Genomic DNA, 21,926 nt, shown 5'->3' on the forward strand with positions numbered 1-21,926 from the left:
TTGTCAAAGTAAAAAACAGCAGAGGAAATGGTGGTAAGTGGAGGAAAGGGAATTTTTTTCTCTCACATTAGGAACTAATGCAAAATTGCCTCAACTAAAACCTCTCACAAACTGTTCTACCCGCACACCTCTTCCATTTGCACTTGTTGCCCTGTGAGGCATCTGCTCTACGTCAGAAGATCATAAGGCCTTTCCAGAAAAAGTAGTTGATGCATCATAAACTGTTTTTCAACTACAGATTATCAGCAGATAGGTGTTTTATGGATCACGAATTTGGCACTTTAGGAAGATCTCCAACCAGACTACAGAGGTGTGTCGAGTTTGTTGACATTATAATTACAACATTTTGTGCACTTCAGAACTATGCCAGGATTGTCTGAGGAATGCAATATCGAGGACACACTGATGTATCCACGCAGAACTAGAGGCAACACGAGCACAAAATTTGTCAGTGACCACTCTGCATACTATTTTTGTTCCACTCACAGATCAGTGCCTTAGCAAATCTGCTTTAAGGAGTAAAATTTAAGATGTTTGCCGTAATCAAAATACGAACGAGAGCTCGATTGCACACGTATACACATATGTGAAGTAAAAAACTAAAACATTCTTGTACTTTTTGAAACTATGAACTTTATTTCCTTCTTCCAATTCAGACATCCCCTCCACCCGCCAAATGTCCCCTGTAAGTCTGAGTAACAAATACTGTTAACACATTTCACACAGATATTTCTGTACCTCCCGAATTATCAGCTTACTGTTCATGTAATCTAAGTTGTACACCATCACTTAAAACTTCAGGTTGGGAGTAAGTGATGGACTGAACAACACATGAAAAACTACTCAAGTGGACACTCACTAAGCCAGATGGAATTCCTGCAAATAAATACAGCTAGGCACGGAATTTTAGTGCAATCAATATTTACCGGCTGCCGTAGCGCGTCAGCACAGGATCACTGACTGACACAGAGTATACTGCACTCACACAATAAGCAGAATTTAATTTTTTGCTATTCTAAGTGATGTCAGAATTTTACCGGCCAGCAGTGAACAGGTAGATTGCAATTCGTGGCTACTACATCCGTGCATTATTTGTAAAAGTTCGTGTCTTCTATCATTTATTTTTATACTATTAATACAGAAAATATGCAACATTTTCCCTCCATCTGGGAGGGGTGAGCACAGTTCGAGGAGGGTTACAGGAAAAGGTCAGCTCACTCAGACGAAAGGGTCCCACATACAGTTAGGACGAGATTAGGCACAGTATATTAGGTCAGTACATGACACTATCCGATAGAACGTATCGGGACTCCCCTACGTAATGTCAAACTGACAGACGTACATCACTAGATGTGGACCCACTGTAATGAAAGGAGACGGGGAGTGTTTCACTTTCAGCAGAGAAGAGTATGGGCAGATCGAGTCAGTCAAGTGACCCCGACAACTCCGAATGCAGACTAGAGTCGTCGACGTCACCGGCGTAACAATTCCGTAGGGAACATTTCGACACTTCCAGAGGGGCCCGAATCGACAGTCGGTGATGCGGCTGTGGAGTTCAAATGCGAAGGTACGATCGCAGATAAACCGAGATAGGGAAGTCCTCGCGTACCGACGGAAAGGAGCCGTCGAACATTCTGGAGAGCGATTAGATAAAATCGCACCAAATTGACAGAAGGAATCTCTCGCGAGTTCCAAAGTGCTACCGGCAGTCCAGCTGCACCAGTGACCGTGCACAGAAAGTTAAAAAGGACGGCGTATAACGGTCAGGCAGCTCCCTGTAAGCTACGCACTTCGGTAGTCGACACTACGCACCGACAGAGGCGGCGGCTGCGCAGAGAGCGATGCCCCCGGACGGCGGACAACCGGAAACGAGTGGCACGGGATGCCGACCTGCACTACCACCGTGCCGGTCTGACAGAAGGAACTGGAGAACATTGTGAAGTGCAGAGGAGGTGGATTACGGTATGGTGGCGTTCGTCGTGGTCGGGACATGGCCCCTTTCTCGTGCTCGAGGAAACATTAAATGTGGGAGGATACGGACACATTTTACGGTGTTGTGTACTGTGCACAGTAGAGCGGGGGCAGGCAAATGCTGCACGAGGCTCACGAGCGCACAGCGCTGCACGTGTGCCATTCGCGTGCAATCGTCGACCGCGGCGGTGACGACAGCCGGCAGGTTGCGGGTAGTACCGGGCTGAGCTGGGGAGGTCGGTGTGAAGCGCAACCGCTACGTAGTGGACGTCGTATTTCGTCATGTCTCTCGTCTGACTGAATTAACATTTTATGGAGCACTGTTTCCAATTTTTCAGGACAACAACAACAGTAGCCCGGCGGTACGTGCGAGTTATAAGATTGCGCTTAATTAGCTAGAGCTGGAAAACCGTTTGCTGAAGGTGAGTTTACAAAGGAGTGCATCAGTGACGCTGCCAATATACTTTTCCCAGTTTCCAGCTACCACTCTTTCTCGGCAGACTTGTAAGTCGCCGTGTTAGTGCCTCGGCAGGTGACGTTCGCCATCAATCGAGTAGTACAGTGCAGGAGTTTATCGCATTTTCCGTCGCACTTGACGAGTCTGTATGTATTTTAGACACTGCAGAATTAGTTATTTATGTGCGCAGCGTGGACACTGCTCTGCACGTAGCGGAGGATTTTTTAGATACGGTATCTTTAAAAAGCAGAACCACCGGCGCGGACATCGTAAAAGCTGCTGAAGAAGCTGTCGATTCAGCTGGCTTAAACTGGGAACGTTTGACAAACGGAGCACCTGCAATGAAAGGGGAAGAAATGGGATGTGTCAGATTACTAAGAGAAAAGCCTCAGCGTACAGAAGAATCACTGTGCAGAATCCTCTGCATTTTGCACCGAGAAGTACTCTGTGCAAAAGCAGCAAAACTGGGGGACGTCATGCTTGTGGTTATTCGGGCAGTTAATTATTTGAGATCCCATGGGATTACACATAGTTTCACACATATTTAGATGAAATTGGGGATGAGTACGGTGACATGCAATACCACAGAGAAGGCCGCTGGCTTAGCCTCGGTAATGTACTCAAAAACGTTTTTGAGCTAAGAATACCAATAAATCAGTTTTTAAAGGACAAAGGAAGGTACGATCCCAAGTTAGAAGATCCATAGTGGATTGTCGACTTTGCATTTTTAGTGGACATTACCAGACACATGAATGCATTGAACACAAGTTTGCAGTAAGAAAATGGGGTAATTTGTGAAAAGGCTGAAAAGGTGCAAGCTTTCATTAGCAAGCTTGAGCTATGGGAATGACAGCTCTTGTCAGGGAAACGCACTGCATTTCCCTACTCTGTCTACTATGCAAGAACACAATTGCAAAGAATATGTTTCCGAACTTAGTGCACTAAAAGAGGAACTTCTCAGGCCATTTGAGGATATATCATATTTATCCCAAGTTTTGAACAGTTATCGAGACTATTTGCTGTTTCTGTAGATGATATTCATCCCAATTTACAAATGGAATTAATAGATCTACAGTGTAATTCTCGTCTGAGAGACAATTTCCTTTGGCAAGACGTGTAATAGACTCTTATCAAGACTTTCCATGGCAAGAGTTTCCTCGTCTCCATCGTGAAGCCTCAAAGATAATGTCAATGTTCGGTTCGACATACGTTTGTGAGAGATTTTTTTCTGTTACGAAAATTAATAAGTCTCGGTTAAAAGCAAACATCAGTGATGAAAATTTACGTAACTGTTTGTGTTTGTCTGTATGTAGAAATTTTGTTCCAGACATTACACGTATTGTAAACTCCACCTTTGATAATTAAATAAAACGTATCATAGGTAATAGGTACTCTTTCATAGCACGATTTCTTTCAAGCACTCCTACTAACCTTATACCTCCATTCAATAAAGCGAGCTAGGAAACAAAACGCATTACAGAGGACGGAGTGAGAGACGGTACGGTGGGGAGGGGAGATAAGCGGGTGGCCATCTTGCCCCTGTGTGTACGCAGAACACCTGTTAACTGCACACGAGCAAGTGCACCGCACACGTGCACGATTCCTGCCCGCCCCTGCAGTAGAAGGACAGTTCGGAAGCAACAACTGCCCATATCAGCATAACAGTGCACTGTCATAAAGCGGCACCAGTGAGATGACAGTTCGTGGACAGTAACGTTCCCATAATAGACTGGCCCGTCCGGACTCCCGACGAGTGCCCAGCGGAACACCTCTGGGACGAGTCGGAATGTCGACTTCACTCCAACCCCGACGTCCGACGTCACTACCTCCTCTCGAGGACGACCGGGCCGTCTCCCCCACAGACTTGCACACAGTTTACGGAAAGTGCCCCGGCACAGTTCGAGCCATCGAAAGGTAGAGGGCCGACACACTCCACACTGGGCGACACACCCGTACTGATGTCCACTAATAGGTGTTCGCGTACTTTCGATCGGATACTGCGTATCCTTTACAGACTTGTGTCAGGTTTTAGTAATGTGACGCATTTTCGAGCTGCAGGGCATCCCTCGTACAAAACATTAATTTTTTATATTCGTTTTTCTCAATGCCGTAACCCGGTTTGACTACCGGTGATCTTCTACTCACTGTAAATATACAAAAAGAGGAAACAAAGAATTGTCACAAAATCCATAACTCTGAAAATAACAATCTACCTAATAATAATAATAGTCATAATAAATAAATAAAATCATACCAAAGATAGAATTAGAGTTTTCACAGGCAGAATGAACTCCGTACACCTTCTCTCTCTGTCTCGTCCCCGACCCTTTCTCTATCTGAAGATGACCACTGGCACATCAAACTGAATACGTATTTGCAAAATGCTTATTTGACTGTGACATACAAAATGTAAAAAAAAAAGGTTAGAGCGAGTCAATAACTCGATTCCCACGTACGTCAACCTGTATAAAACACTGTCACTTGTTCTGGTACAGTTTTAAGTTCTAGTTCAAAACCGGCATCAAGCACGTGTAGCATCAGTTCTTTCCCGTTGTAGGAGCCACTGTAATCTTCTATGTCAGATTCTTCCCCCTCAGTCTTATTTCTACAGAAGAGTACAACTTTGCTGTAGTAGTACTCACCTCTTCCCCACTATCACCTTCACCCGGCAGCTCGATCACATCGGGCCGTTTCGTCTGTAACCAAACAGCAGCCATCACACAGTGCACCACGAAGGTAACAGGCCACGTGTGCTCTTTGGAATTAGTAGTAGACAACACGTGTTATTCAGGGACAGTAAACTGTAGGGTCAAAATATACAAGGGTAATCCCAAAAGTAAGGTTTCCTATTTTTTTATAAGTACATAGACCTGTTTATTTTTACAATCGTTTACATCCGTTTACAGCTCGAACAATTAGCTATTTTTTGATATAATCACCATTTCTGTCAAAGTATTTTTGTAGACTTTGTGGCAGTTTGTGAATGCCCACACCGTATCAGCTTGCCGCCATGCCAATCAGAAAGTTATGAACCTATTCTTTCGCCTCGTCGTCGGAGCTGAGTCGCTGGGACCACAATTAACACTGACAGCTACTGTGAGACTTTGAAAAAACTCAAATGGGCAATTCAGAACCGGAGAAGAGGAATGTTGAGCAAGGACGTACACATTCTCCGTGACAACACTCGCTCACATATCGCTTGGCAAACCGTTGCTATCCTGGAATAGTTTCAGTGGAACGTAATCACCCACACACTCACTCACCCTATAGTCCCGATTTGGCGCCCAGTGACTATCACCTGTTTCCTAGGTTAAAAGAATGTATGGCCAGAAAGCGATGTAGCTCTGATGACGAGGTGAAAGAAGAGGCTCGTAACTTTCTGAACATCATGGCGGTGAGCTCGTATGACACGGGCATACAAAAACTGCCACAGCGTCTACAAAAATGCGTCGACAGAAATGGTGATTATGTCGAAAAGTAGCTAAATGTTCAAGCTGTAAACTGATGTAAACGATTGTAGAACTAAATAGGTCTATGTCCTTACAAAAAAATAGATCTTCCTTTTGGGAATACCCTCATAGTCTAGTGTAGTTGGAAGAGGCTTAAACGTGAGATCTAATGGAGCAAAATACAGTTATCAAAAGTGCAATGGAAAAAACTCGAGTAGAATTAAAATCGGCTTACGTGGTTTAGTGTTTTACAACAGAGGGATGGAACAGGGATCAATTACAGCCTTAGGATTTGTTATAAAGAAGAAAATCAAAATGTTACAGATCCTCGAGGAATCTCAAAATAGAAAATGGAAGCCCTGTTTTAAATTTTTTTTAATCTGTTTATGTACCTATTTTTTTAAATAAATTAATCAACTTTGTGGACCAGCATGCTGCGATGTGGGTGAAACACTGTCTATGAAGATTGTGAGCACTTCTTATACACTGCTGTGATGGGTCGCTTAGGAAGAACAGATTCCTCATTGTTAAAAATAATTTTTGCCGCATTTGACATTTAGCCCATCCACAGAACATCTGGCAAATGAGATACAACATTCAAGAAACACAAGCATAATGTATAGTAAACATTAACAGTAAAAATATTAGAAAGTGATTAAAAATATAAATTACAAATGAGTCATCATACCAAAGTGTTTTGCAAAAACAGACATAATGTCTTATGGGATAACAGCAATCAGTGATTTTATAATGTTACTTAAGAACCGTCTTGATTGCAAATTTTTTATTCATATGACCGGTTTCGGTTCATTCAGAACGATCTTCAGATCTGTAAAAATAATGAAACTAATTTACTATTTCACGGAAGCAAATCTGACCGGTTTTGGTTCATTCAGAACCATCTTCAGATCTGTAAAAATAATGAAACTAATTTAGTATTTCACGGAAGCAAAGTGTATCAGGTACACTCTGGTACATTTGATGTTGATTAGATAGGATGAAAAAGATTTGCTTCCGTGAAATAGTAAATTAGTTTCATTATTTTTACAGATCTGAAGATGGTTCTGAATTAACCGAAACCGGTCATATGAATAAAAAATTTGCAATCAAGACGGTTCTTAAGTAACAAAATACCAAAGTGTCTTCACACAAAGTATAGCACCACACTGTATAGTCTCAACTGTCGTGCTCGACTGGTGGTAAGTCATCGTTACTAGAGCTAACTGTGATCAATATACGCCACCGGATGGAATAGTTACCTTGGAATTACAAGAATGCAAAGAAAATAAATAAGACAGATTAATAACAAAATAATATCAGAAAAATATTAAGATAAGAAGAGCCTAACAGTTGCTAGGAAAACTGAAAGGAAACGAATAAAAGCCTACACAAACAAAATATATCATCAACAAATCACAAAATTCTTTTGAGGGTGTACAGAAAAGGGGTGATGGGAGAGCAGGGAGAGGGCATACAGTAGCAGAACATAAATACAGGGTGTACATAAAGTCTGAGAACATTTTCCAAGAACCAAACATCATACAGATATCATACATATGACATTTTAAAGAGAAACCCTGAAAGCACCCCCCCCCCCCCCCCTCCTCCCTCATGTATATTGCCACAGCACAGTTTGATAATTTGCCGATAGTCGCAAACGTGGCGAGTTCAGGTGCAGAACGAGCTTTCCGTGTGTTGGGAGTTCAACAAAAACGAGGGTGCTACAGCTGTTCAACGGATGTTTAGAACCGATTTCGGTAAGAAGCCACACAGAAGGCCAATTACCATTGGCACAACAAATTCATTACAACGGGTTGCTTGTGCCCGGCAAAGAGAAACGGATGTCCCAGTATGAGTGAAGTGAATGTGGAGTGCACATGAGAGACATTCGTAAGGAGTCCAAAGAAATAGGTATGCCGTGCATCCCAAATGGCTCCAATGACAGTGTGGAAAGTCCTGCGACAGAAGCTGTCTACGGAGCCATTCGAATTGGAGCTAGTGCAGAAGCTGCTGCATCGACGGATTGGCTGTGCTACAGAAGGGGATAGCTGTTTCACGAGATGGCCTCCCTGATCACCATACCTGACTCCGTGTGACTTTCTTCTGCGGGGACACATTGAAGAGCTGGTGTATGTACTGCCTCTACCAAGTGATGTAGCAGAGCTCCGGGAGAGAATACGGGACGTGACTACCACAGTCAACGATGCCACACTGGGATGGGTACGGCAAGAGTTCTATTACCTTATTGACAGCTGCAGGGTCACTCGTGGTTCGCGTATCGAACATTTGTAAAAAAAACTTTCACTTTTTCTGTTCAAAATGCAATATTTATGACATCTATACAATGTTTAGTTCTTGTGTAATAAAGAATTGAAAGTGTTCCCAGACTTTATGCACAACCTGCACAGATAAAATATAAAAACATACAGCACTGTCAAAAAATCCAAACTTAAAGAAGGCAGCGTGACCTTAGTTTCTAAAAGAAATATACACAATCCGACTGGGTAGAGAGAGGAGCGCAGGCATCCGGCACAGGAAGAACCATCTTTGTTTGACATATCGTGCTGTTTTATCAAAAGAATATTTTTTAAACAATGAAATAGCTGAAATTTGTTGATACGGTAGATAAATTTCAAAACGGGCGTCTACAGACTTCACGGTAGCTCTTCCAATGGCGTCCAGGCCTGTCGGACGTGTAAAATTCTTGTAACTAGGTGTAGAGAGCGCCGTATAAAAATAACAGTGCTCTCGGACATGTGGCCAGAAATGTGTTCTTAGGGAGACACAATCATTCGAACGTCATTGACGGTGTATTTTTCAAATGACTGAAAGCACGTATACCAGACTAGTGGGAACCTTCTTGTCAGTACTCGTGTCTCAGTGGTACACCGGCAGCAAGCTGACGGCAGCGGTTAGGCTCCGGTGTGCGGCTCCAGATTATCGGTGACGGAATTGTGGGATCGGTCACACTTTAACGACACCTCACAGGGGAGGCGTATCTGACCCTGCCTCCCCTGCCGGAAGACAAGCATTTAGCGGTACAAAGAGTAATGTGGTCACCTCACAACAGTGCTCCAACTCACTCCTGCAATGCCATGTGGACACTTCTCGAAAACATCTACCCCGACCACTGTAAACTGTTGGTGGTGGTGGTGGTGGTGGTGGTGGTGGTGGTGGTGGTGGTGGTGGTGATGGTGAAGGTTCACCCCCAACGTATCACCAAACTGTGAGTACTGACAGAAAATTCCCACCTGTCTGGTGTATTCTTATGTGCGCTTGCAGTTACCGAAGCATCCACCGAGGTGACAAGACTCACAGGATACTGATACGCACGCCTAACAACGGCGATACTATCACGAACACGAGGTATAAAAGACATCGGTGTAGCTGTCATCTGTACTCAGGCAATATACGTGAAAATGTTTCTCACACAGATCGCTGCACAACGGGAACAGACAGACTTCGAACACAGAACGGTAGTCGGAGCTACACGCACGGACAGCCTATTTCAGAAATCGTCAGGGAATTCAATATTCCAAGATCCACAGTGTCGACCGTGTGCAGAGAATAGCACATTTCGAGCATTACCACTCATCACAATGCGAGAGCCCAAGGACTTCACTTAATGACTGAGAGCGGCAGTGTTTGGGTAGAGATGTCAGTGCTAACAGACGAGCAACAGTACGAGAAAAACTGCAGAAATCAAAGTGGGACGTACAACTGACGTACCCTTTAGGGCGGGCGGTGACATTTGGCGTTACTGTGACAGCGCAGCAGGCAACCGAGATGAGTGGCTCTGACGATGTCACCCTCAGTTCCACTACCGGGCTCACAACTGTATTGGTCGGAGCCCGGATGACAGGAAAACGGTGGCCCCGTCAGACGAGATACGATTTCCGTCAGTGAGACCTGGCGGTATCGAGTGCGGTACACATCCCACGGAGCTGTAGATTCGAGTTATCGACGGGGCACTGTGCATGCTGGTGGTGGCTCCGCAGTGGTGTGGGGAGAGCATTTGCGGCCATTCATGGGCTTCACGTCTCCGAAGGACGTTTCGATTCTCCGGGCCGATTTGGCCACGGTTCGTCCGACACGAATCCCGTCAAAGATTTGTGGCCCGTAACGGAGAGGACAGTTTTCGCAATTACGGACAGCTACAGAGGCGGCGGGACCGAAAGTTTCTGTGGTGTTCTCCCGACGACTCGTCGAGCCCTCGTTGTGTCGAGTTGCCGCACTACGGCGGGCGAAAGGAGGTCCGACATGGTGTTAGGAGGTATCCCACGACTTCTGTCACCTCACAGTGTACAGTTGAAGACCTTTGAGAGTAGGTTTACCACCCTCGAAACGCATTTCCGGCCGTACACCCGCGAGACCTTTTTCGTCCCTTATCCTTTCGTGGACTGTTGTTGCAGTTTGCCCCCATTTAGCAAAATCCCCCTCCACACAATTTTCTACACAGAGTCCAGCACACTCTACAACCTTACACCAGCCCTGCTTCGAGGACGTAAATCCCATTAACGGAAGCTCTCGTCGTGTGCTCGTAGCCACGTTTTTGCTGCACGAGTTACGCTTTCGTCTTCTTCGAAGTGTATCCCACGTAGATTACGATAAACTGGACAAAAGATGGAAATTGGAGGGCACCAGGTCTGGGCTATTCAGTAGCCAGCCACGGCCCTCAATTTCTGCAACATCTGAAGCCCGAGCATCTGCCACCGAATAGTACTCCAATTAACTGCATCATTACTACATACTGCACACAAATGTTTACAGATGTCCACGACAGTTTCTTCTTCCACAACTGAGAGTTCAATCACAGCACATCACGTTAACGAGTGTCTCACGTACGAGGGCCATATTTATTTCCACCTCCGATAGGCTATAAATATATATATAAACGTCGTGTGACTAGGGCCTCCTGTCAGGTAGGCCATTTGCCGGGTGCAAGTCTTTCCATTTGACTCCACTCTGGCAACTCGCACATCGATGCAGACAAAATGGTGATGGTGAGGACGACACGACACCCAGTCCCCGAATGAGCATCTCCAACCCGTCCGGGAATCGAGCCCGGACCCGTAGGACTGACATTCTGTCACGCTGACCACTCAGCTTCGGGGGTAGACAGGCTATAAATAAAAGACAAGTTCATAGAAAACAATTATTTTATTACCAAACGTTTTGTACACTCGGTTACTTTTCAACATAATCACCGAATAGATTGAGACATTTATCATACCTGTGGACAAGCTCTGCAATACCCTCTTCAAAAAATATTGCCGCCAATGATTTCAAATGAGCGCTGACATTGTTTTGCAGATCTTCATCGGTTTGAAAGTGCTGCCCTCCTAGCCGTATCTTCAGTTCAGGGAAAAGGTGAAAGTCGCCGCGTGCCAGGTCAGGGCTGTACGGCAGATCATCAAAAATGTCCCACTGACAGTGTTTGAGTAGCTGTCGGGTTGTGCCAGCAGTGTGTGGACGAGCGTTGTCACGGATCGACACAATTCCTGATGTAAGCATTCCTCTTTGTTTGTTTTGAATGGCTCTCCGCAAACGTCATGTTGTCACGGATCGACACAATGCCTGATGTAAGCATTCCTCTTCATCTGTTTTGAATGGCTCTCCACAAACGGCATAAAGTTTCACAATAATCAGCTGTCTTGACAGTGGTTCTGGGCTGCATAAACTCAACAAGCAACACATCTTTTTGGTCCCAAAACACAGTAGCCATAACCTTTCTATTGTTGAATGTTTGAATTTTTTTGGTTTGTTTGGTGAATTTGGACGCACCCACTGTTGTGACTGTCGTTTCATTTCCGGTGTGTCGTATCGTATCCAAGTTTCATCTCCAGTAACAATTGATTTCAAAAAGTTCTCTCCTTCGTGATAAAGGTCCGGGAAATTCAAAGCTAGCGTCATTCAGTAATTTTTGTCGGCATCTGTCAATATTTTTGGAACCCGACGAGCACAACATTTTTTGTAGCCTAAATGACAGAGCGTACGACAGATCTCGAAACTTCTGGAATTTCCATAGACAAAGCAGTTATAGTGAACCTACGATATCTCTGAACATTCTGTCAACTGGCTCAACAAGGTCGGCTGCAATGACAGACTTGTGTCCTCAGCCCCCTTCACGGTCCACGACATTTTGGCCACCTTTAAACTTTCGGCACCATTCACGCACAACACCGTTAGTCACGAAGTTATTAATGATGGCAACCCTGTTTACACGGTAGTAGTCCAACGCAGACTGATGCCTTGAGGTCAGCAATGGTGGAGTGTGTGGTGTGAGAGTTGCACATTAGCCTACAGCGCATGTTCACTTTCTGCCATTCACATAGCTTCATAGCTTCTATACTAAGCGATCAGATGTTGGTGTGTGTGCGTAGGGTGGGTGTGCTTTAAAACATACCTGTCTGCTGCTCATTGTGACCTCTTTGTGGTTAATAGCAATCTACCCTTATCAGTATTGTTGTTATTTCGTCCCAGGATTAACAGCAGACCAGGATTAGGACCCACTCATCCTGGCCATCCTATACCCACCGATTGTATATCTGCCTTAGTTGATCGACACCTGCAACCCACTCCTCTCCTACATCAAAGAAACCAACCATTTCCTAGAGTGTCTGAAATCCGTGCCCGTCCGACTCCCACAACACACCTTGCTTGTCACAATTCCTGCCACCTCCCTCTATACCAGCATTCCCACATACACGGTCTGTCTGCTGCTGAACATTTCCTCAGTCTTTGTCCATCTGATTCCAAACCTATGACATCCTTTCTACTCACCTTAATCAGTTTTATACTTACAGACAACTACTTCACCTTTGAGGGGCAGACATACAGACAGATCATGCGTACGGCCATGGGAACCGAGATGGCTGCTTCCTATGCCAATCTTTCCATGGGTCGCTTGGTATCTGTAAGTCTTCAGTTCCTGGTTTGGTTTTGATACATTGATGACATATTTACGATATGGACTCATGGTGAGGCTGACCTAAAATTCCTGGGATCTCTAAATACCTTCTCCCAGTTAAATTTTACATTGTCCTATTCCGAATCCTGTGCCACTTCCCCCAATGTCGAACTCGTCCTCACCGGAGGCCAGCTGAAAACCATAAATCAGTCTTTCCTTCTCATCCCGTACGGTAAGTCTCCCCTGACTTGCTGTTCAGGATGACTTTTTCAAAATCTACCCCTTTTCTTAGACCTCTCTTTTCCTTCACCCTTCTTCTTTCCCCTTCAACCCTTCTGCATGAAGCCACTGGCTCCAAAAGCTCGCTAATCACAACAGTTTTGTATATGTGTGTTCTGTCGCTGCTTGGTGAGCAGATTTTTTATCTGTCCATTTACATAATTTTATCAAAGCGAAAAATTGTTAAGAGAAGTAAGTGAAAGAATGAAACTGTAGTCTCCAGAATATACAACAGACCAAGTTCCATCAATGACAGACTTCTTATCAGAGATTCATTAAGCAAGCATCAGAAAAGGAGGAAGTCACATTACTTTTGGAAATAGGGCCAAATAGAGCACGAAGAAAGTTCTCCATCACAGAGTCAGAAATATTTGTGGAGATCAACAAAATTGTCTCTCTCTTACAAAAAGCACACACGGCCTCCCCCCACCTCCCACCCTCCACATGCGAACACACACACGCACACACACACACACACACATGGAAAGAGAGAGAGAGAGAGAGAGAGAGAGAGAGAGAGAGAGAGAGAGACTGCATGTCCTCTACTGGCCATTAAAATTGCTACACCATGAAGATGACGTGCTACAGACGCGAAATTTAAGCGACATGAAGAAGATGCTGTGATGTGCAAATGATTAGCTTTTCACAGCATTCACACAGAGTTGGCGCCGGTGGCGACACCTACAACGTGCTGACATGAGGAAAGTTTCCAACCGATTTCTCATACACAAACAGCAGTTGACCGCCGTTGCCTGGTGAAACTTTTCTTTTATGCCTCGTGTAAGGAGGAGAAATGTGTACCGTCACGTTTCCAACTTTGATAAAGGTCGGATTGTAGCCTATCGTGATTGCAGTTTGTGGCATCGTGACATGCTGCTCGGGTTGGTTGAGATCCGATGACTGTTAGCAGAATATGGAATCGGTGGGTTCAGGAGGGTAATACGGAACGCCGTGCTGGATCCCAACGGCCTCGTATCACTAGCAGTCGAGATGACAGGCATCTTATCCGCATGACTGTAACGGATCGTGCAGCCACGTCTCGGTACCTGAGTCAACAGATGGGGACGTTTGCAAGACAGCAACCATCTGCACGAACAGTTCAACGATGTTTGCAGCAGCATGGACGATCAGCTCGGAGACCACGGCTGTGGTGACCCTTGACGCCGCATGACAGACAGGTGTGCCTGCAATGGTGTACTCGACGACGAACCTGGGTGCACGAATGGCAAAATGTCATTTTATGGATGAATCTACGTTCTGTTTACCGCATCGTGATGGTTGCATCCGTGTTTTCCGACATCGCAGTGAACGCACATTGGAAGCGTGTATTCGTCATCGCCATATTGGCTTATAACCTGGTGTGATGGTATGGGGTGCCATTGGTTACACGTCTTAGTCACCTCTAGTTCGCATTGACGGCACTTTGAACAGTGGACATTACATTTCAGATGTGTTACGACCCATGGCTCTACCTTACATTCGATCCCTGCGAAACCCTACATTTCAGCAGGATAATCCACGACCGCATGTTGCAGGTCCTGAACAGGCCTTTCTGGATACAAAAAGTGTTCAACTGCTGCCCTGGCCAGCACATTTTCCAGATCTCTCACCAATTGAAAACGTCTGATCGATGGTGGCCGAGCAACTGGCTCGTCACAATACGTCAGTCACTACTCTTGGTGAACTGTGGTATCGTGTTGAAGCTGCATGGGCAGCTGTACCTGTACACGCCATCCGAGCTCTGTTTGACTCAATGCCCAGGCGTATCAAGGCCGTTATTATGGCCAGAGGTGGTTATTCTGGGTACTGATTTCTCAGCATCTATACACCCGAATTTTGTGATAATGTAATCACATGTCAGTTCTAGTATAATGTACTTGCCCAATGAATACCCGTTTGTCATCTGCATTTCTTCTTGATGTAGCACTTTTAATGGCCAGTAGTTTATCTATATATCTGAAAATACTACAGCTCTTAAACAAGCCATAAAGTCATCTTTTTTAGAGTTTTTTTGCAATAATAAAACAAAACATTTCTGGAAAGAATTGCAAACCAGTCTTATGATCTGGAATTTGTTGGGCACGAGTTTCAGTTTTAGAGTCTATCTTTGCATGAACAGCAAATAGCACATCATTTTTTAATCTTAATTTTCTTTTATTTTCCCAGACTTGCATGTGGATATCATAATAGCTGACCCCACTCAGTTATCGGTAGGATCCAGAGCGTCTCTTGAGGTTTTCATATTGAAATATACGTAGCAAATTGTAGGCCATTCTGTATCTTTCAAACAGATGTGGAATTGTTTGAAGGGAAGGGTCTGTTATTAAAACAAAAAGCTGAAATGCTTGTGAGGACAGAGTGGCATTTAGTGAGACTGGGAGTTGTTACATTTTCAGCCCGTGACATGTACCACATAAAAACTGCATCTGACTACAGCATGCTCCTCTGATGGGCAATTAAATCTCTGGGTAGCATTACCAAATCGTCCTTCATATCAGGAAAATGTGCATTTTTGTTTAGAACAGTTCCGTCCTCCGTCACAGCGGGACCCACCTCCTCTTTCTCAAAATCACCCACTCCAAACCTTCCAGGAATTTCTCACTTCCAGCCTTGCCTCTCAATCCTTCATAAAAAAAACCTTAATCCTACTCGCAACATCACCGCTGCTGAAGCCCAGGCTATACGTGATCTGAAGGCTGACCGATCCATCGTCATTCTTCCGGCGGACAAGGGTTCCACGACCGTGGTACTTGATCGTTGGGAGTATGTGGCTGAGGGACTGCGTCAGCTTTCAGACAACACCACGTACAAAGTTTGCCAAGGTAATCCCATTCCTGATGTCCACGCGGAGCTTCAAGGAATCCTCAGAACCTTAGGCCCCCTACAAAACCTTTCACCTGACTCCATCAAACTCCTGACCCCACCTACACACCGTACCCCTACCTTCTACCTACTTCCTAAAATTCACAAACCCACTCATCTCGGCCGCACCAATGTAGCTGGTTGCCAAGCCCCCACAGAACGTATCTCTGCCTATATAGATCAACACCTTCAACCCATTACACGCAGTCTCCCAACCACTCTCTCGAAGGCCCGGAAACCACCCTTGTAACCACTGATGCCACTTCCTTATACACAAACAGTCCGTACGTCCAGGGCCTCGCTGCAATGGAGCACTTCCTTTCACGCCGATCACCTGCCACCCTACCTAAAACCTCTTTCCTCATTACCTTAGCCAGCCAGCTTCATCCTGACCCACAAATACTTCACTTTTGAAGGCCAGACATACCAACAATTAAAGGGAACAGCCACAGGTACAAGGATGGCCCCTCGTATGACAACCTATTCATGGGCTGCTTGGAGGAAGCCTTCTTGGTTACTCAGGCATGCCAACACAAAGTTTGGTACAGATTTATTGATGACATCTTCATGATCTGGACCCACGGTGAAGAAGAACTCCAGAATTTCCTCTCCAACCTTAACTCCTTTGGTTCCAACAGATTCACTTGGTCCTAGTTCAAATGCCATGCCACTTTTCTTGACGTTGGACCTCCATCTGTCCAATGGCCAGCTTCACACGTCCGTCCACTTCAAACCCACCAACAAGCAACAGTACCTCCCTTATGACAGCTGCCACCCATTCCACATCAAACGGTCCCTTCCCTACAGCCTAGGTCTTCGAGGCAAACGAATCTGCTCCAGGCCGGAATGCCTGAACCATTACACCAACAACCTGAAAACATCTTTCGAATCCCGCAACTACCCTACCGACCTGGTACAGAAGCAAATAACCAGAGCCACTTCCTCATCCCCTCAAACCCAGAACCTCCCAGAGAAGAACCACAGAAGTGCCCCACTTGTGACAGGATACTTCCCGGGACTGGATCAGACTCTGAATGTCGGTCTCCAGCAGGGATACGACTTCCTCAAATCCTGCCCTGAAATGAGATCCATCCTTCACGAAATCCTCCCCACTCCACCAAGAGTGTCTTTCTGCCGTCCACTTAACCTTCGTAACCTCTTGGTTCATCCCTATGAAATCCCCAAACCACCTTCCCTACCCTCTGGCTCCTACCCTTGTAACTGCCCCCGGTGTAAAACCTGTCCTATGCACCCTCCCACCACCACGTACTTCAGTCCGGTAACCCGGAAGGTGTACACGTGTGGACGCACCCACATGATTTACCAACTGACCTGCCTACACTGTGAAGCTTTCTATGTGGGAATTACCAGCAACAAACTGTCCATTGGCACAAATGGACACGGGCAGGCAGTGTTTGTTGGTGATGAGGATCACCCTGTGGCTAAACATGCATCGGTGCACGGCCAGCACATCTCGGCACACTGTTACACCGGCCGGGTTATCTGGATACTTCCCACTAACACCAACCTGTCAGAACTCCGGTGACGGGAACTTGCCCTTCAGTATATCCTCTCTTCTCATTATCCGCCAGGCCTCAACCTCCGCTAATTTCAAGTTGCCGTCGTTCATACCTCACCTGTCTTTCAACAACATCTTTGCATCTGTACTTCTCCCTTGACTGTCATCTCTGCCCAAACTCTTTGCCTTTACAAATGTCTGCTTGTGTCTGTGTATGTGCGGATGGATATGTGTGTGTGTGCGCTAGTGTACACCTGTCCTTTTTCCCCCTAGGGTAAGTCTTTCCACTCCCAGGATTGGAATGACTCCTTACCCTCTCCGTTAAGACCCACATCCTTTCGTCTTTCCCTCTCCTTCCCTATTTCCTGATGAAGCAACTGCTGGTTGTGAAAGCTTGAATTTTGTGTGTATGTTTGTGTTTGTTGTGCATCTATCCACCTGCCAGTGTTTTCGTTTATTGGAATTTTTTCCATCATTATTTTTATTAAATTAATTGGTTTAAAGATAATTTTTTATTTCTATTCCTTTGTCATAGCCATTTAATCACTGTATGAACTATTTCACTTATATTATTTTTTCTTTATATCATTCTCTTTCCGATTGGAATTCTTGTGAATATGATTTAATAGTATTTATCTGTACAATATTTAATTATTTGAAAATTCTGATCTGTCAGTTAACAAACAAAATTGTTGTGATAGTGCCACGACATTTAACAGTGCCGCCACGACAGTACGCACAAACGGCGATAGAGGCGCTCCGCAAATCGGATGAGCGCGGGAGCGCCACCTAGCTACGAACGGCACTGGCCGCATGTCACGGCACAGCAGTCGAATACGAGAGACTGAGTTGTAATCATGTGATCAGCTATTGTTTCTAAGAGAGAGTGTGAAAATCCGCGCAATTATTGTGATTAAAGGTTATAACACTTTTTGGCGACGAGGATGGGATATTTTCACCGCGTTGTAGATTTGCGTGTTTGTGACGGGACAGACATGGAACAGCTTATGCAAGCGCTCATTGAACAACAAACACAGCTGACGGCAGCGATTCAGGCGTTGTCGACGTCGCTTACTCATCGTCTGTCTTCCTCTTCTCCGCCTCCATTCCCTCCTTACGACGAGGCCGCTGAAGACTGGGAGATTTATGAGAAGCGTTTGCGGCAACACTTCTTGGCTTTCGGCGTTGTCGACGCTCCTATGTGTAAGTCGTTATTTCTATCTTGGATTTCCCCTCGGGTCTATCAGCTGCTATCTCAGTTAGCCCCTCTGCGGGAACCAGCCTCCCTGTCCTTCCAAGAAATGTGTGACTTATTGTCTGCCTATTATCGAACAAACACCCACGTCGTTGCCGCCCGCGTGGCGTTCTACCGGTGTCGTAAACAGCCCCATCAATCTTACCGGGCTTGGGCGGCGGAACTACACGGCCTGAGTAGGAAATGTCAGTTTGTCATGGACACCCATCACGAGTCTTATGCTGATTCAATGGTTAGGGATGCTATTCTACGGCTTGCTCCTGATAAAGAAGTTCGGCAACGTGCCCTACAACTGCCAAACCCGTCATTGTTGGAAGTTCTAAGCATCGCTCAATCCTTTGAAGTGTCTGACGCTGCTGGCGCGCAAATAGACGCGAGGTGTGATGTAGGCGCTGTACAGTCAACTCTCGACAAGGACAATTTGCCTGTTGCACAGGAGAACGAAGATGTGGCGGCGGTTCACTCGCGTAAACAACGTCGCGTTGGGCCGCAACGCTCGCAGCATAACCAGCAACCACAGAAGCCGGTTCGTTCCGCGCTTCCTTCTTGCCCCCGTTGTTTCATACAGCACGACAGGGCAGCGTGTCCAAAACGTTGGGCCACGTGTAATTCATGTAGGAAAAAAGGCCACATTGCTTCTGTGTGTCAGTCCCATAAAGTTCCTGTGGACGAGGACGAGGCGTCGGACATGGATGTTCACTGTGTGCTTTCTCAAACAAATAAGTTGTTTGTTACTGTTCGTGTTCTGAATAAAGACATCCGCATGCAAGTGGACACTGGCTCTGCAGTAACTCTCATTAATTCTCGCACGTATTTGGCGTTGGGCTTCCCTCCTTTGTCTCCAGTTACGCACAATCTGAGAAAATTCCTATCATGGGCCAGTTTGATGCTTCCACTGCCTACAAGTCTGTTGTTCGGCCCCTCACGTTTTATGTGGTGGATCATGCGGGCACTGAAAACCTGTTCGGTTATGATGCTTTCCAGTTGTTCGGGTTCTCCATTGATGATGATGTGCACCTCATATCTGAGGACATTCCGTATCAACAGCTGGATGGATTGTGTTGTGAATTTTCGTCCGTGTTCTCTGCTGGTCTGGGTTGTGCCAAGGATTTTGCAGCCCACATTACTCTTAAACCTACGGCTCGCCCTAAGTTTTTCCGGGCACGCCCTATTCCGGTGGCGTTGCGTGCACCTGTCAAGGCTGAGCTAGACAGGTTAATAGCTTCAGGGATTCTCCTTCCGGTTACCTCCAGCGAATGGGCATCGCTGATCGTGGTGGTTTCTAAACCAAACGGGAGTCTGCGATTGTGTGGTGACTTTAAAGCCACTGTCAACGCTCAGAGCCTCATTGACACTTATCCTCTTCCTCGTCCTGAGGAGTTGTTTACCAAGCTCGCTGGGGGCCAGTTCTTTTCCAAACTTGACTTATCGGAGGCGTACCATCAGTTGCCGTTGGACGCTCCTTCCAAGGAATTTCTCGTTATCAACACTCCTTGTGGGTTGTATCAGTATCAGCGATTACCATTTGGCGTCGCTAGCGCACCGGCCATTTTTCAGCGGTTTTTGGAACAGCTCACGGCTTCCGTTCCCGGCTGCATAAACTATCTGGATGACATTGTTGTCACGGGAGCCTCCACTGCGGAGCACCTTCGTAATTTACGTTCATTGTTTCGGGTTTTGCATTCGGCTGGGTTGAGGTGCAATCTGGACAAGTCACAGTTCTTCCAACCCTCCATTGAGTATCTTGGTTTCCACTTGTCCCGTGAGGGCATACGCCCTCTCCGTGAGCACGTTGCGGCCATTAACGCTCTACCCCGGCCGTCTATGGTCAAAGAACTTCAGGCGTTTCTAGGCAAGATTGCTTATTATCACAAATTCATCCCATCCGCAGCAGCGGTAGCTTATCCTCTGCATCAGCTGTTACGCAAAAACGTCCCCTTCTGTTGGTCCGACGGGTGTGAGCAGGCTTTTGTCCGCCTGAAGGCTCATTTGCAGTCGGCACCTTGTCTTGCCACATTCCGTCCGGGTCAGCACTTGGTTCTGGCGACTGACGCGTCACAGTATGGCCTAGGGGCTGTTCTCGCCCATCGGTATGAGGATGGGTCGGAACGACCCATTGCCTATGCTTCCAAGACCCTCAACGAGGCGCAACGACGTTACTCTCAAATCGAAAAGGAGGCGCTCGCTATCATTTATGCTCTAAAAAAGTTCAGCGTTTTTTTGTATGGTTCTAAGTTTCACATCATCACCGACCACAAACCGCTGGTCTCTCTGTTCAGCCCCTCGGCGTCACTTCCGCATAAGGCAGCTCACCGCCTGCAACGTTGGGCCTTATACTTGTCTCGTTTTCATTATGAGATTCACTATCGCCCCACGGCCCAGCACGCCAATGCTGATGCATTGTCGCGATTGCCGATGGGCCCCGACCCTGTTTTCGATCGTGATGAACTCCTCTGTTTCCACATTGATGAGGAAGAACGTCGTGCAGTCGAGGGCTTTCCACTTACAGGTTCGCAGGTCGCGTCAGCTACTGCGCGGGACCCGGTCCTGCGTCAGGTGATCGGTTTTGTTCAACGAGGTTGGCCGGACAGGACCAAGAGCCGGGCATGGGATCCCCTTCACAACTACCATGCCTTGCGCCTTCGTCTGTCTGTTCGTGATGGTGTTGTTCTTCTGGCCATCTCCACGGGTCGTGGTGCCAGCTTCTCTTCGCAAAGATGTTCTCAAACTGTTGCACGGAGGCCATTGGGGTATTTCTCGGACTAAGTCCCTGGCCCGCAGGCACGTTTATATTGGCCCGGTATTGATTCAGACATCGCCCATATGGTTGCTGCATGTGGCCAGTGTGCTCAACAACTGGCGGCACCCCGTACAATGCCCTCTCCGTGGCCTGATCCAGCTCAGCCATGGGAACGGGTGCACGCCGACTTTGCTGGCCCCTTCCTCGGTACTTATTGGCTACTGTTGATTGACGCCTTCTCGAAGTTTCCATTTGTTGTTAGATGTCCGTCGCCCACCACTGCAGCGACGACGCTGGCTTTGTCCAAAATCTTTGCGCTAGAAGGTCTTCCATCCACGATCGTCACGGACAATGGCCCTCAGTTCTCTTCGCAGTCCTTCCGTGATTTTTGTACTGGACAAGGGATTCATCATGTTACCGCACCTCCCTTCCATCCGCAAACGAATGGGGAGGTCGAGCGCCTTGTCCGCACTTTCAAAGGCCA

At 46.3% G+C, this 21,926-nt stretch overlaps 1 protein-coding gene across 16 annotated transcripts in view; it reads right to left on the reverse strand.

The window, feature by feature from the left end:
* Positions 1-21,926, reverse strand: part of LOC126295436 (uncharacterized) — a 220,171-nt gene that overhangs the window by 96,392 nt on the left and 101,853 nt on the right. For all 16 annotated transcript variants that reach the window (XM_049987925.1, XM_049987937.1, XM_049987929.1 and 13 more), the window contains one exon: positions 5,071-5,124. In XM_049987925.1, coding sequence (XP_049843882.1) covers positions 5,071-5,124 — 54 coding nt within the window. The remainder of the gene's footprint in view (positions 1-5,070; positions 5,125-21,926) is intronic.

Source organism: Schistocerca gregaria, chromosome 11 (genome assembly GCF_023897955.1).
Source record: "Schistocerca gregaria isolate iqSchGreg1 chromosome 11, iqSchGreg1.2, whole genome shotgun sequence".
In the NCBI taxonomy this organism is placed as follows: Eukaryota; Metazoa; Arthropoda; class Insecta; order Orthoptera; family Acrididae; genus Schistocerca; species Schistocerca gregaria.